This window comes from Miniopterus schreibersii (genome assembly GCF_964146895.1).
Source record: "Miniopterus schreibersii genome assembly, chromosome: 16".
NCBI classification, from domain to species: domain Eukaryota; kingdom Metazoa; phylum Chordata; class Mammalia; order Chiroptera; family Miniopteridae; genus Miniopterus; species Miniopterus schreibersii.
This window is the reverse complement of record NC_138116.1, coordinates 32,266,267-32,282,418: the sequence shown is the minus strand read 5'-3', so window position 1 is coordinate 32,282,418 and position 16,152 is coordinate 32,266,267. Positions and strand designations below refer to the sequence as shown.

The 16,152-nt window shown below is 37.6% G+C and overlaps 1 protein-coding gene and 1 pseudogene across 2 annotated transcripts in view; both read left to right on the top strand.

Annotated features, from left to right (window-relative positions):
• Positions 1-16,152, top strand: part of METTL16 (methyltransferase 16, RNA N6-adenosine) — a 55,015-nt gene that overhangs the window by 11,723 nt on the left and 27,140 nt on the right. Inside the window, exons 3-5 of the mRNA XM_081161878.1 lie at positions 7,697-7,896; positions 11,981-12,121; positions 13,821-13,936. Of these exons, the coding sequence (XP_081018004.1) occupies positions 7,697-7,896; positions 11,981-12,121; positions 13,821-13,936 (457 nt within the window). The remainder of the gene's footprint in view (positions 1-7,696; positions 7,897-11,980; positions 12,122-13,820; positions 13,937-16,152) is intronic.
• On the top strand, positions 14,766-15,206 carry LOC308568662 (large ribosomal subunit protein eL34 pseudogene; annotated as a pseudogene). Its single transcript has one exon. The product of its transcript is annotated as a large ribosomal subunit protein eL34 pseudogene (transcript).

The window sequence follows — 16,152 nt, the reverse complement described above, 5'->3', positions numbered from 1 at the left end:
GGACTAAATTAGCAAAGACAAAATATTACAGTATCCACCAGTGGCAAAAATGTAGTCAAGTGACATAGTGATAAAATGCTGGTACAGTTGCAGCCTTGAAAGTTCTAAAAAGCATACTTAAATAATATATATTTGAGGATGTTTATCACAAGGCTGTTTATAACAAGGAAAGTTGGAAATAATCTAAATAGCCAGTATGTAGGTTCTTAGAATGACGTTCTATATGGTGGAATACCATGTAGCCTGTAGAATGGATGTTGCAGATTATAAACATGATAATTTTGTTTCAAACGAAAACCAAAATATCTGCACTGATATGCTGGGCATCGAAAGGGCTGAAAGGTTATGGCTGTGATGTTCAGAGTGGTGGTTTTGTAATAGGCTAAAGTAATTTTGAATTTTTCCCCCCAGGAAAATACAAATTTGTCTGTGAAGGGATGGGAAGAGGGTGATGCAAGCTTGAGGAGAACCTTCTCTTCTCTCTTTAAAAATAGGAGCAACATGAGCTTATTTATTAGTTGGCCATAAAACGTATTTAGGAGGGTAGGTGTGTGAGAGAGAGATGTACCTTTTTTTTTTTTTTTAATGCAAATGACCTAGCTGCTCCTGATATCATTCCCCATCCCGCTTGCTTAGGTAGGAGATTTTGATGATTGTCTGCTTTGATTGAATATTCTTTATTTTTATAATGTCTTTTTGTTTAACTCCATAAACTGTGTGAAAAGGAATGGCCAAAATATAGACCCAGCCAAACGATGGGGAAGGAATATCAGATAAAACATTAGACTTGAGATGGATTGAAGTGTCATTTATTTGTTCACCTCTGAAGTGGTCTCTTAAGGGAGGCAGGGTGTGGAACGGGAAGAAGGGGCATTCTTAGTCAGTCATTCTAAGTACCAGTCCCGAGGGTGCCACTAACCAGCTGTGAGGTTTTAGATAATTTTCTTAGCTTTACCAAGACTGAATTTCCTCATCTAAAAAAGAGGGATAAAAGGCCATATTTTCGATGGTAGTCATACAGGTTAGTAGTAATGCATACAAAGTGACTGGTACATTGTACACACTTAGTAAATGATAGGTACTCTTATCATCATTAAGCCTGGTATAATTGATAAGGTGACGAGGATTGTGGGTGTGATTGATATCACTCTCTCTTTGTTTTTCTTCCCTGCACCTGTCACTCCTTTGTTATAATCATATCTGACCATTGTAATTAGATTTTAGTTTGTGCTTTTTATAGTTACCAGCCCCATAGGGACATTCTGCAATTTACTTGAGCCCTGTCAGTTGAGTTTGAATGAAGTATTACATTTAACTGATTGTTTTTTAAACCAAAGACCCAGCATTGAAGAATTGTACCATTTTTAGCATCTCGGTGAAGATCTAATGAAGCAAAACCAATGTTGGAGTAAAATTGGAAGGCTTCAGCCTTTGTTGTTACATCCAGTTCAACCTCTACAGTGTTGGAATGATTGATATTTTAACCATGGGTCACAGAATGTATGCTTCCAAACGCCGACTATAATGGCAATACTGTATTCATCAGTAGCAGTGCAGGAGTCATTCTGAGGAAATCTGACATGAGCCTGTTGACAATAGGCTATTTTGTGAAGCTGGATGTGTTAAACAAACAACAAAGACTGATAGAGTAAATTGCTAATTTCCACGTGAGAGCTAATTTTAGTTCCTGTGATCTCAGAAATGAGGATGAAAAAGATCTTGCCTGTGTTCAGGATTTTTTAATGTCCCAGAGTGCTAAGGTGACCTAGATATTTAACTAGTAAAGTCGGATGACTAGACTTTGTCCTACAAAAAGATATCCAACTCTCAGATTAGTGTCTGTATTTTCTTAGAAGAAAATGAATACTTGTTTTGCTAACAAAGTCAAAGAATCAACTCTTCATTGATTTTGCAGCTTACTTCAATTAGAATAGCCTCTACTTGGTATCTTGTACTTTTTGGTGATTAGGATGCAGTTCCTTATTAATAAATTGCATGCTCTAGGCATCAAAGTGAATACATATATATATATGTATTTTGAATAGCAGAACTGTTTCTGTAAACAACTCTGTTTGAAGACACTAAGAAAACATTATATTGCTCTTTTTCTTCCTCCAATTGTTTCATGAAGCTATGTAATTAATGCTCAAGCTGTAGTACTATTTTTTTTGGTGATTGGTGTCACTATGGGAAATGTCCCCATTTGGTCCCCAAAAGAATTGCCCCCCTTTCATGGAAAGCAAGTACTCTGGAACCAAGGACCTATTTTCCTTTTTTGAAGAAGGGATTTTAAAAAATTTTTTTATTATACAGCCGTTATAGAGCCCTTAGTGGGAACATTACAGAAATATACTCTTCCTAACTACATTTATAATGGTAATGTTGCATACATAAAAGAAAAAAGTCACAGTTCTTCTACCTTAATCAATTTGTGTTTAAGCCCTTGTCCTTATATGGTAATTTTTGTCTTTGTAATTTTGATACAGATAGAATCATAGGACTTATTTTTACCACCACTTGATTACATTATATTATAAACATTTGCCATATAGTTACAAAACACCATTATGAAGGTGATAGTATATGAATTGTATTTAGATAATACAGAAATATGAGGAGAATGAAAGTCTCCATTCCTACTCATCTACCCACCCATTTCCACATCCAGAGGTGGTTCTAACCCTTCCAGACTTTTCTTGTCTCTACAGAAATTGGACATTTCATATACATGGCCTTTGTTATTTTCCACTGACTTTTAAACATGTTTAAGTCTTCCATTAAAGAATTATTAACAAAACCCCTCTAGACTTTCACTCCGCATTTCTCTTCTCCCCTTGCACAACTCAACTTCTTGAAGAATTGTCTGTTTTACTGTCTCCACTTCTTTCCACATCCTTAATCTTTCACTCATTTCAGGGTGGTTTTTAATTCTGCTCTTTTCAAGAGCAGCTCTTGAAAAGGTCTCCAGTGATCTCATGTCACTAAATCCAGTTTCGGTTCTCAGTTGACTTCTGAGAAGCAGGTCGCTCTGCTCACACTGTTCCCCTTCACGGATACCCTCTTCTCTTGGCTTCTTTGGCACCACACCACACTTTCTGGTTTTCTTTCTTCACCCTTCTGTTTCTTTGTGTAGCTTCCTCTGTAATGATTGTATATACAACCATGAAAGGATTCTTCAAGGCTTTGTGCTAAGCTCTTTTCTTGTCACTTTGTATTTTTTCCTTATGCACTCTCTATGCCAGGGCCTCACTTGTTTGTTGGCAAAAATCACTTATACATTTGTTTCTACAGACCAGTTTTCTGAGCTCTATACCTAGAGATGACTGCTTATTCAATATCTCCACTTGGATGTCTCAAATTTATGATATTGCCCCCCCAAAATGGGTCTCTGCCCGAGTTCCCATGTTCAGTGAATGACACTGTCTATCCTGCTGAACAATCCAGACCTATAGGAGATACATCCTCCCACACCTCATATATCAATCCATCACCAAATCTTGTAAATTTTCCCTTCTGAATATCTCTAATTCCTTTCACTTTTCTCTATTTTTGCCCCTGCCACCTTTACCCAGCCTCTTAATTCAAATACAGCAATTGTTTTCTTTTGATTTTGTTTCTTTTATCCTTACCCGAGGATATGTTTTCATTGATTTTAGAGAGAGGAAGGGGGGGGGAACATCGATCGATGTGAGAGACACACATTGACTGATTGCCTCCTGCATATGCCCTGACCTGGGGCAGGGAGTGAACCTGCACCCAGGTACGTTCGCTTGACTGGGAATCAAACCCTCGATCCTTCAGTGCACAGGCTGACGCTCTAAGCACAGAGCCATATTGACCAGGGCTTGATTGTTTCTGTTTTTTTTCTTTACACTGTGTGATCTGGTTTTCACCTTCCTTTCCCTTGTCATGTAATTTTATCTGATTATATTATTTCTCCTAATTTTTCTAGTGTTTGTAGTCTTAAAAATATACTTATATCTCTGCCACTTAACTTGTCAACTTTAGAAGAAATCTTTTGACCCATGTATAAAAGATGAAGAAATAATTCACTAAGTACCTCTTCCTTTCCCATTTTCCCTCCTGAATTGTTTACAAACATTTACATTGTATTTTGTAGCCACAGTTCACAGATGTTTTAATCTTAGCTCTGGTTATAATAGTTGCAATGCTCACTGCTAGCCTTTGTGCCCTAGTTTTTCATTTGTCTCTTGATTGGCTGAACTTTTTCCACAGGGAATTTTTTCACAAAGAGACCATGAGATCTAGTATGTTCCTTGAGTTCTTGTCTGCTCTGTTGTCATTATAATTGAAGTATAATTTGGCTGAGTATAAAATTGTTAAGTAACATCCTTTCCCCCCACAAAGGGCTTCCAAGTCACGTTCTTTTGCCTTTGTACCTGCTAGAAGTGGGAAGCCAGCCTTCTTTATCCTGTTGCCTCCGCCGCCTCCCCAACTAGGTGATTTAAGCTTTTTGTCTAGATGTGTAAAGGATTTTTTTCACTTAATCCTTGAAGTCTGGTAACTTTGGTTTTCTTATTCAGCGACACCAATTATGTTTATGAAGGATCTCCATTATCTTTCTCATATTTTTCTCTAATTTTTAAAAACTTCTTGTTCACTTCCATTTCATTCGTTTATTGAGGTATGGTTCACGTACCCTTTTAAAATTTTATAATTCACTGGCTTTTAGTATATTGACAAGATTGTGTAAACATTGCCAGGGTCTCATTTCGTTTTGCATGCTTTTTAAAGTCTTGTTTTCTTTTTCCTCAGTGTATCACTGAAGACTATGATGTCAATTTGTTCTCTTAGTGGTGTTAATTTCTTTTTCTTTTCTTTTTTTTAAATATATCTTTATTGATTTCAGCGAGAGGAAGGGAAACAGAGAGAGAGAGATAAACCTCAATGATGAGAGAGTCATTGATCGGCTGCAGCCCGCAACCCGGGCATGTGCCCTGACCGCGAATCAAACCCCGATCACCTGGATCCTAGGTCAAGGCTCAACCGCTGAGCCACGCCCGGCTGGGCAAGTGGTGTTAATTTCAATCACTTAGTTAAGGTGGTATCCATTCAATTTCTTTCTCCTTTGTAATTGATAATTTGTGGGGAAATACGTTGAGACTACATAGTATTCTGTTTCTCATCAGACTTTTACCTACTATTTTTAGCATTTATTGATGATTCTTAATTGAAACAATTACTAACCTGGTAATTGCCAAGAGTAATTTTCTAACCACCTTCATTACTCTACATCTGTTTTCATTCTAGTGTAAGAGCTGTTCTTTCTTCCCCACTTCTTTATCTATTTATGTAAGTATGGACTCAAGGACTTCTTTTATTCCATGGGCTATTCCCTTGCTGCCATTCTTTATTCACATTGTTCCAGATTTGGCCAGTGGAGCCCTTTCAAGCTGGCCTGTGTCCTTCTGACTTGTTCTCATCTTTCTCTGAGCATGTTCTGTTTTCTGAATACAACAAAATATGTTCCATATTAATCTTGTGCTTGATTATTCCAAACCTGGAACAGCCATTTATTTAAGGAACTCTGATTCCTTTTAGTGGGGAGTGGTATTTGGAAACCAAAATCTGGAACACTAGCATACTCATTGCTATGAGTGTCATTACTTATAGGCTCTTATTGTATCTCTTGAGATTTCACTATGGCCGTTTTCTTTCTGTTTGCAGTAGATTATGTTCAAGTTTTGTTCTTAACCTCTTCCATTTTCCCCCCTATAAATTAGTACCCCGAAGCATTCTTAAAGGTCACAAGAATGCTTCAAGTATAGGGTGTAACTGTTGTATAGATAATATACAAATCTATATTCCTGAAATCTAATCCTTCCCATCAACACTCTTTTTTTTTTTTAAATCTTTACCCAAGGATATGTTTTATTGATTTTGAGAGAGAGGGGAAGGGAAGGAGAGAGAAACATTGATGTGACAGAGAAATGTCAATCAGTTGCTTCCCATGTGCTCCCAATTGAGGATCAAACCTGCGACCTAGGTATATGCCCTGACTGGAAATCAAACCCTCAAACCTTTTGGTGTATGGGACGACACTCCAACCAACTGAGCCACCTGGCCAGTGCCATCATCACTCTTTTTACAAGTTCTTTTACTATTAAACTTGCATTTTTCTAAGTAATTTTTTAAAAAGTAGGTCATGCCCTTGCTGGTGTAGCTCAGTTGGTTGAGTGTCATCCTGTGTACTGAAAGGTTGCCTGTTCGATTCCTGGTCAGGGCACATGCCTGGGTTGTGGGTTCGATCCCTGGTAGGGGTGTGTAGGAGGTAGCCAATCGATGTTTTGCTCTCACATCAATGTTTTTCTCTCTCTCCCTCTCTCCCTCTCCCTCTCTTTCTAAAAATCAATAATAAAAAGAAACTTAAAAGAATAGGTCATGCCCTGGTCAGTATACTCAGTGGTTAGAGCATTGGCCCGTATGCTGAAGAGTCTCGGGTTCAAGGGCAGGTACCTGGGTTGCAGGATCAATCCCTAGCCCCAGTCTGGTCACGTGGGGGAGGCAACCAAATGATGTGTCTCTCACATCCATCTTTCTCTCTTTCTCTCTTTCTCTCTTTCTCTCTCTCTCTCTCTCTCTCCCTCTCCCTCTCCCTTTCCCTCCCCCCCCTTCCTCTCTTTCTAAAAATCAATGGAAAAAATATCCTCGGGTGAGTATTAACAACAACAACAAAATGAATCAAAATTATACCTTTTTTGTTTTGTCAGATTGACAAAAAATGTATTTTTTGGTATGCCACAGAATTTTAGTAATTAGTTTATGTGTGCCATGCAATGAAAAAGGTTGAAAATCACTGTGCTAAGTGAAACAATCCAGAAAAAAGATCACATATTGTGTGATTTCATTTATATGAAGTATCCACAAATGACAGTGCTATGGAGACCAAAGTATATTAGTGGCCTAGATCTGAGGGTAGAAACAAGGAATGACTTACAAATAGGCATGAGGCTTCTTTTGGGGGCTGATGGAAATGTTCTAAAATTGGATCGTGGTGATGGTTGCACAACTTTGTGAATATACTAAAAACTATTGAATTGTGTACTCTAGGTGAATTTTATAGTATGTAAATTACACCTCAGTAAAGCTGCAAAAAATAGTCAAATTTTGAATTTGATGTCTGTAATATTTGTTATATTTAAGTATCATATCCTATTTTCATTATTAAACATTTTTTTTCTACATTCTTTCTACTTTTAAGTTTAGTAATGTCAAATCATGTTAATTAATAATAGCAACAATGGCCAGCATTTCTAATATAGTTACTATGTACTGGGTGTTATGCTAAATACCTTTCACAGATTATCTCTCAGAGGCACTATGATATAGGTACCATTATTCCCATTTTACAGCTGAGGAAACAGTGCTCTCAGCTTCTCTAAGTGACATAGCTAGGTAAGGAGTCAATCAGGCAGGAATTGGAATAGAGACACTCTTGTCCTCTATCTTTCATGTATGAAAATGCAGTGGTGTTGCTGGAAATTTACACTGCCATTTGTATACTGTGAGTATGTTAAACGCCCTTGTGTGGATGCCACTGTGCTGAATACTCTACACTGCTGTATGTGTGATCTATTAGGACATTCACATGGGTGTTTGATATTGCCTGGCTGCCATAGAACTTGTACAGCACAGCACATCTTATTAGTTTTACTTCTTTTTCTCCACCCCACAGTCTTAATTTTAAAGACCCTGAAGCAGTTAGAGCTCTGACTTGTACTCTTCTAAGGGAAGATTTTGGACTTTCTATTGATATTCCATTGGAGAGACTAATTCCCACAGTTCCCTTAAGACTCAACTATATTCATTGGGTAGAAGATCTGATTGGCCATCAGGACACTGACAAAAGTACTCTCCGAAGAGGAATTGACATAGGTATGTGGTTTTAAATTCTTTTGATTAAATGTAAATTTTATAAATTTTTCAAGGTTGACTTCTTTGTAAACTTCTCTTGGTATTTGTTGAGTGAAAGAATCTGGTTATGGATATTACCGCTCTTATTTGCTACACCTGGGCTTTTTTGCCATTGATTTCTCTTGAGAAGGGGTTGTCAGCTCTAATAGGAAGGAAATGGGTAAGAGAGGCAAAATGAGAGCAAGGCTCTTGTTTTCTTAGCTTTTCAGATTACCATGTTGGTATCTGTGCCTATTGGGTATTGTTTTTACTCTGAATTATTTGGTGTTAGTAACATAGTCCTTATATTGTGATTTTGTGGTAATGGCTATTTGATAAAAGATCATGTGGGCCTGAATACTTTCAGGAATCTCTTGAATGATTATTTGTAGAGGGTATTTAATCCAAAATTAAAGGGAGAGAAAAAAAATCACTGTGTTAAAGTAAGATGTTCTCTTAATTGTAAACACCTACAATGGAGAACACGGTCCACTTTGATTTATTGAGGAGAGTAAGTGGATATACAGAAGGAAATGAAGCCAAGATATGTTTTGCAATTATAGATGTATTATATGTTTGTCATGGCCGACATTTTTATTTGATAGGGTTTAATTTTATTTAGTCCTGTGTCCTTTACCAGTCCTTTATGAGCAAAATTGAATTAAAAGCTTTATGATTCTATTTTTAAATATAGTATAGTTACTAGCAAACATGATTTCTAGATAGTCGTAAAGCTTAACTTTGACCTTTGCATGCATTTTCAGTCCTCATCACACATAAGCTTTTTTTTTATTTATTTAAATATTTCTTTATCGATTTCAGAGAGAGGAAAGGAGAGTAAGAGAGAGATAGAAACATCAATAATGAGAAAATCATTGATCGGCTGCCTCCTTCACGCCCCCTACTGGGGGTCGAGCCCGCAACACAGACATGTTTCCAACTGGACATCGAACTGTGATCTCCTGGATCCTAGGTCGATGCTCAACCGCTGAGCCATGCCCGGTGGGCCCATGTGAACTTTTATGCAGCATTTATTGACCCCTCCTTTCTCCTCTATACACTCTCCATTGGCTTCCATGACACCAGACTCCTGGTTTCGCTCTTTCAGTTGCAGTCTCCTTCTCCCCTTTTCAGGCTCACGTCCTGCATCTGGCCATTAGGTGTTACAAATCCTTAAAGCTCCATCTTTAACCCTTTTCTTATTCAGCACCCACCACTAGGCAATTTCATCCACGTTTGTGACTTTATTTTTCACCTCCATGCAAACAACCTACAAATGTATATATTTCTCCAACTCAGATTCCTTTTTTAGTGCCATATATATGAGAAACTTTAATATCTTAGAAATATTTGAGACCCAAGACCACACCCAAGTCTTTCTGTTGAATCCTGGTCTTCTTCCTTTGCATCTTACTTCAGTGACTCCACCACAGTCTGCCCTGTCATCCTTCATAGTTACTCCTCCCCACCCTCCTGAGAATGTCTGTCACCATTTCCTGATGATTTTCTCTCTTAAACATTTCTTAAATTGGCTACTTCTCTCCACGTCCGCTGCCACCATTCCCGTTCAAGTTGCCCTCATCTCTCCTGGTCTACAGAATAGCTTCTCAGCATCCTGTCTGTCGCCTCTCTATTCCATTCTCCAGAAAGTATGTGTAAACCTGTGTCTGATCATGTGTTTACTACTTTAATGGCTTCCTGTTGCTTCTGTGATAAACATGCAAAACCTTGACGTGGCCTATGAAAATTTCCATTGTCTAGTCTCTGCCCTCTTTTCTAGGCCTCATTAAATCTCGTCTTCTGTGCTTCTCTCTCTTGTTTTCTGAACTCCTTTGTTCTTCTGTGAAGGCATCATGCCTCTAGGCCTTGTACACTTGTTCCCTCCGAATGGAACTTCCCCACCTCTGTCTTATTAAATATCATTCATAGTATTGTTAACTCGAAACTTATTTTACCAGGAAAGTTTTCTCTGACCTTTTAGCATAAGATAAGTTCCTTGATGATGAGCTTCATAAAACCATGTTTCTTCCTTGGTGGCGGGTTTTTTTTAGTTTTTAACTACACATTTACTTGTCTGATTGATCAATGTCTTTCTCTACCACTAGATTGCTAAGTGCAGAGCCTATTACTTTTTTGCTTACTATAATATCCCAAGGAGTAACAAAGGTCTAGCACATAGTAGGTATCCAATAAATAATTTGTTGAATATTGATAAATACATGATTCTTTTAGCATTCAAAAATTTGTACACCCCATATAACCTAAGTACTGCATAAAAATAATGGGGTTTAACAAAAGCTTCTGCCCTTTTATGTTCTTTGCTGATGGGTTAGAGAAAGCTTAAAAAGTTTGAGAGCCTATTTGATACTAATTTATTTTAATTATGTCCTAAACCTTCTAAAATAACACTTGGGGATATAGGAGGTTAATGGATTTTAGCTCTTCATAAGGGGCACTGGTGCTGAAATCACATTCATTCTAATTAGGGTTCTATATAAATTCTTCCCCCAGACTCCCATCAGTTTGCTCTAATTCTATGATTATACACTTTCTATTTTTATTTATCATTACAGGGTTTTTTACCCATTTAAGAATGTCATTCAGCTTTCTGAGGGCATTAGGTTGTTAGAATGCAAGTCTTTGGTCTTAAGAATTGAGAAACTTGATTTTTGGGGGAGAGGACAGGCCTTTTACCTGTGTTTATTCTTGGGCAACTGAAGAAAAGTGTACTTTTTTTTTCTTTTAAATAAAATTGAAATATGAAAAGAGAGATAGTTGTGTGAGAATCAAGATCCTGGAATCTGGTCTGGACATTTTTTCCCCCTCCTGCACAGGTGAAAGTGCTACTTGAAATTCCTTATTCTGAATGACTCTCTTACCAGAATGGCTAGCAGGGCTAAATAACTGTGGCCTCTGAGAGGAGCTTGAGTACCCTTTACCATCCTTTCCCTCTCCACATCACACATCCCCAAGGAGGTATTGGTCCAGTAGCATCAGGGCCTGGATGTTCTTAGGTAAACATGATAGGAAGTTTAGCAATCACAGTTACTGTCAAAAAGCTTAAATGTTCTGGCCACCAGTTGTCCTGTCTTTTACTAGGCTTTTCAGAATACTTAATGAGTAAGCAGTAAGATTAGCCTGGGTTTCCTCTGGGTTAGGAGTAGCTCTAGTCTCCACTCTTCCTGGGCCAGGATGTGATCAGGGGAAAACAGTCCTGGAGTGGCTGGTGTGGGCTAACTACTTAGGCCTTTGGAAGAAACATTGGCTTTTCTTCTCTTTAAGATCTTATTGGCCAAGACTAGTCAGTGATTGTAAAAGCAGTATTTGAAATCAGTATATAGTCCAGTCCATGGTTAGAGATTCTACATACAAATTTAAGGCCAAACCCTAGTTGTCAAAGAGTAATCTTTGCCTGAAGCATTTGCCTCTAAATGTCTCCCTTGAAACTTTGGTGGGCCAGCCAGGGATTGATGTTTTGGATCTGAATCACATGTGTTTTTCCATGTCTCCAAATCTAAGAAATGAATTTTCTCTTTAGTTTTTTTCTTTTTTAATCCTGGTTTCCTTCAAGTAACAACTCACAGATGTATGGGGAATTGGGGGGTGGGGTTAATATCATAAAATTTTTATACCTTATGTATTTTTTTCTGCTTTTGGGGAGTAAGGTGTCCGTTGATCTATTTTAGTACTGTGGTGTTTTAACAGGTAACATTGATTTCTTTTAAGAAAATAAAGTTTTGTGTGAGATTTAAAATGAAGACATTTTATATAGCAAATTAAATTGTTTTGACAATTTTCAGTTATCAGTTTTGTACTCCTTGATCACCAGCCAATTATAATTATACACACTTCATTTTAAGTACAACATACAAAAAAGAGGTCAGTGAGATTTCTGTCCTCTAAGAAATATGAATCTAATTATGAGGTAAGACTAACACATGAAAGAGCTAGAGAATCCAGTAGCCACTGTCAGGCTGTAGGAATTCTAAGATAAGAATGTCGTTTTTGCTTATTATTCTCACCTCTCCTTCAGGTATGTGCAGTGTGTTTTGAATTTTTATTTTAGGTACTGGAGCATCCTGCATCTATCCTTTACTTGGAAGTACCTTAAATGGCTGGTATTTCCTTGCAACAGAAGTAGATGATATGTGCTTCAACTACGCAAAGAAAAATGTGGAACAGAATAACTTATCTGATCTTATAAAAGGTTAGCTCTACAGAATAAATATTCCTTTTAAACTTCGTTTGTTAACCTGTTTTTCTAATTTAACCCATCTCATTATCTTTTGCTTTAATATACAAACTTTGGTAATTTAAAAAATCTGGTAGACCGTCATTAGATTTTCTGTTTTATTATCAGAATTAATTCAGAAAGAAATGTAGTAAATACAGTCAATCATCATAATTGTTGGATTCTGTATTTGTGAATTTGCCTACTTGCTAAAATTTGCCTACTTGGGGTTATTTTTTTAACCCCCAAGTCAATACTGCTGGTACTTTCATGTGGTTATCCATAGACCTGTGCAGAGTGGCAAAAAATTTGTCACCCAGTGTGCATGTTCCCAGCTGAAGTTGAACAGGGTGTGATGTTCTGCCCTGTTGTTTCGGCTCATACTGTAAACAAGTGCCCTTTTCATGGCCTATTTAGCACCACTTTTTTTTTTGCACTTTCGTGCTTTTTCTTGGTGATTTTACTGTTTAAAATGGCCCCTAAATATAGTGCTTAAGTGCTATCTAGTGTTCCTGAGCCCAAGAAGACTGTGATATGCCTTACAGAGACAGTACATGTGTTAGGTAAGCTTCTTTCAGACATGAGTGCTGTTGACCATGAGTTTAGTGTTAATGAATCATAGTGTATATTAAATAAAGTGCCTTTAAACAAAAACATACATAAAATAAGGTTTATATTGATTAGTTGATAAAAATGTTTGACCAGAGGCTTGCACTTACGTAACCCAACCTGTATTTCTCCTCAGGGCAGTGGTTCGGTATTCACTGATTCAGTGGTTGTGATGACTTCATAGAGCATAAATGTATGTTCATATGCTGCAAGTAGTGAGAATCAGCTGCATATGAAGTAACCTAGTCACCAAGATTTTAAAAGGAAGAAAACCCCACTGTTGATTAAGTTATACCATCTTTTTATTTTGGTGTATGGAACTATGCTACAAATAGTTGAATTCCCTTAATAATCAGTTACTTTTAATTTTTGTGCTTATTTTATATATAATGGGCTGGGATGTTGTTTTTTGGTGGTGGTTTTTTCCTTAAAGAGACTCCCATAAAGAGATTCCATAAAGTCTCTTTATGGAAGAAATAGGCTTTTCTTACTAGTGTTCAACATATCATTGTAAGGGGAGATACTGATATTATTAATGCATTTTTTAGTTATCCATTTCTGTATTATAAATTGCTCTAAAATCTAGAAGCTTCAGACAATAAACATTTATTATCTCATAGTTTCAGTGAGATAGGAATTTGGGCATGGCCTAGCTGGGTGGTTCTGGTTCAGTCTTTCATGGGGCTGCCATCAGCTGAAGGATTGATTGCCTAGGGGTAAAGATTTGCTTCCAAGATGGCTCACTTACATGGCTGTTGGCAGGAAGCCACCTTTAGCCGTGTGGATCTCTCCTCAGGGCTACTTGATCATCCTTACAGCATGTCAGCTGGCTAGAGCAAGTAATTCAAGAGATAGACAAGGAAGAAGCCATATTACTTTTTATGACCTAGCCTCAGAAGTTACAACCTCTATTCAATAAAGGCGAGTCAGTGAGTGCGGCCTATACTTAAGGAGAGGGAACTCAAACTCCACCTTTTGAAGGGACTAGTGTCAAAGAATTTGTTGACGTGTTTGAAAACTATCACAGCATTAATAGTGGTTAACAGTTCCTGTTTTTTCCTCCTAGTGGTAAAAGTACCACAGAAGACACTCCTGATGGATGCTCTTAAGGAAGAATCTGAGATAATCTATGACTTTTGCATGTGCAACCCTCCCTTTTTTGCTAATCAGTTGGAAGCCAAGGTAAAATATCCTCTTCTTTAAAGTAATTGAATATTTATCTAAGTTTACCTTGTTATATAACAAGATAAATATGTTCATTGCAAAAATTAGAGCAAATAACAGCTTTTGTTTTGGAAGCTGTATCTGGATACTTTTGTAATCAAGTGCCTCAAAACCCAATTCAGATTGACTTAACAAGAAAGGTAGTTTATTGGCTTACGTATCTGAGAAATCCAGCAGTAGCGTCGACTTTAGGAACAATTTGATCAAGGGGGTCATAGCAGTATCAAAACTGAGGCTCATTTTTTTCAGGTTTCTCTTGGCCTTGACCTAGCCCTTGGTTGGTTTTGTTCTTGGGCTAGTTTACTTGTGGCAGAGACTTGCAGGGGAAGGAGAGAGTGAAGAGAGAGCCCTTTTCTTCCCCAATCCATTAAACTTTTGGGTTTCTTCTCATTCGACCAATCTAGGTCACAGTATACTCCTGCATTGGGTTTATTGGCTTAGGGAGGAGGTTAACTGTTTTTAATGCCACCTGTCATTTGATAGTAAACAAATGTCCCATTTAGTCTTTCCAACATCAGATGAAAAAATATGTTTGTGCCCTGGCCAGTATGGTTCAGTGATTAGAGCACCAGCTCTGAAACCAAAGGGTCATGGAGGGTTTGGTTTACTGTCGGGCAGATGCTTGGGTTGCAAGCTCCATCCCTAGTAGGGGGCATGCAGGAGGCAGCCGATCCATGATTCTCATCATCAATGTTTCTATATCTCTCTTCCTCCCTCCCCCCTCCTCTCTGAAGTCAAAAACATTTTTTTTAAAGTCAATAGAAAAAATATCCTTGGGTGAAGATTAACAAAAAAAGAAAAAGGCTCTTCCGGGGACGGTGACTTCAGGCATTCACAATGGTCCAGCGTTTGACATACCGTCGGAGGCTGTCCTACAATACAGCCTCTAACAAAACTAGGCTGTCCCGAAGCCCTGGTAATAGAATTGTTTACCTTTATACCAAGAAGGTTGGGAAAGCACCAAAATCTGTATGTGGCGTGTGCCCAGGCCGACTTCGTGGAGTTTGTGCTGTGAGACCTAAAGTTCTCATGAGGTTATCTAAAATGAAAAACATGTCAGCAGGGCCTATGGTGGATCCATGTGTGCTAAATGTGTCCGTGACAGGATCAAGCGTGCATTCCTTATTGAGGAGAAAATTGTTGTCAAAGTATTGAAGGCACAAGCACAGAGTCAGAAAGCTAAATAAAAAAATGAAGCTTTTTTGAGTAATAAAAGCAATTTAAAAATCCCCCCCCAAAAAAAGATATTTGCTTATGAATATGTAAAGAGATATATTGAATTAAAACAAAGAACCTAGTAAAAACCTCAATATTACAAAATATTGATTTAACCTGTCTTTCTTCATCTAATTAACTCCCAATTAATAGAAAGTAATATTAACAGAAGAAAGTGAGGGGCTGCATATGCTTAAAGCTTTGAGAAAATAAGTTGTTTTTAGAATCACTCAGGTACCCTAAAAGTACCATTTACATACTTCATAAGAAAATAAATTCCAGATGGATAAAATTTTTTCGGGGAAAGGAGGTGAGTTGGACAGAAATTTCGTATCAGTGCCAACATTCTAGATTGGAACATAAAGTGAAGCGGGATTTAAGAAATCTAAATTTTAGTCTTTGATGCACAGATAAATTTAAGAACTAAAAGAGCCACATCCTGGAGTACTTTTTTTTTTTTCAATATTGAGAAACAACATAAAAATACATATGCCGGAAGTATAAACTCTGGATTTTCTAAAGTGAACACTCCTACAGAACCAGCATCCAGATGAAGAAATACAATATGTACTACTATTACTAGCATCAGAACGAAATATCTTTTTATAACAGCTTTATTGAGATATAATTCACATACCATACAATTCACTCACTTAAAATGTAAAATTTGCCCAGCCGGGCGTGGCTCAGCAGTTGAGCGTTGACCTAGGATCCAGAAGATCGGGGTTTGATTCCCGGTCAGGGCACATGCCCGGGTTGTGCAAGCTGTATCCACAGTAGGGGGTGTGCAGGAGGCAGCCGATCAGTGACTCTCTCATCATTGATGTTTCTGTCTCTCTCTCCCTCTCCCTTCCTTTCTCTGAAATCAATAAAGATATATTTAAAAAATAATAAAAATTGGGTCATTTTTCTTTTTGTTATTGTAAGAATTCTTTGTGTATTCCAGATACAGGTCTCTT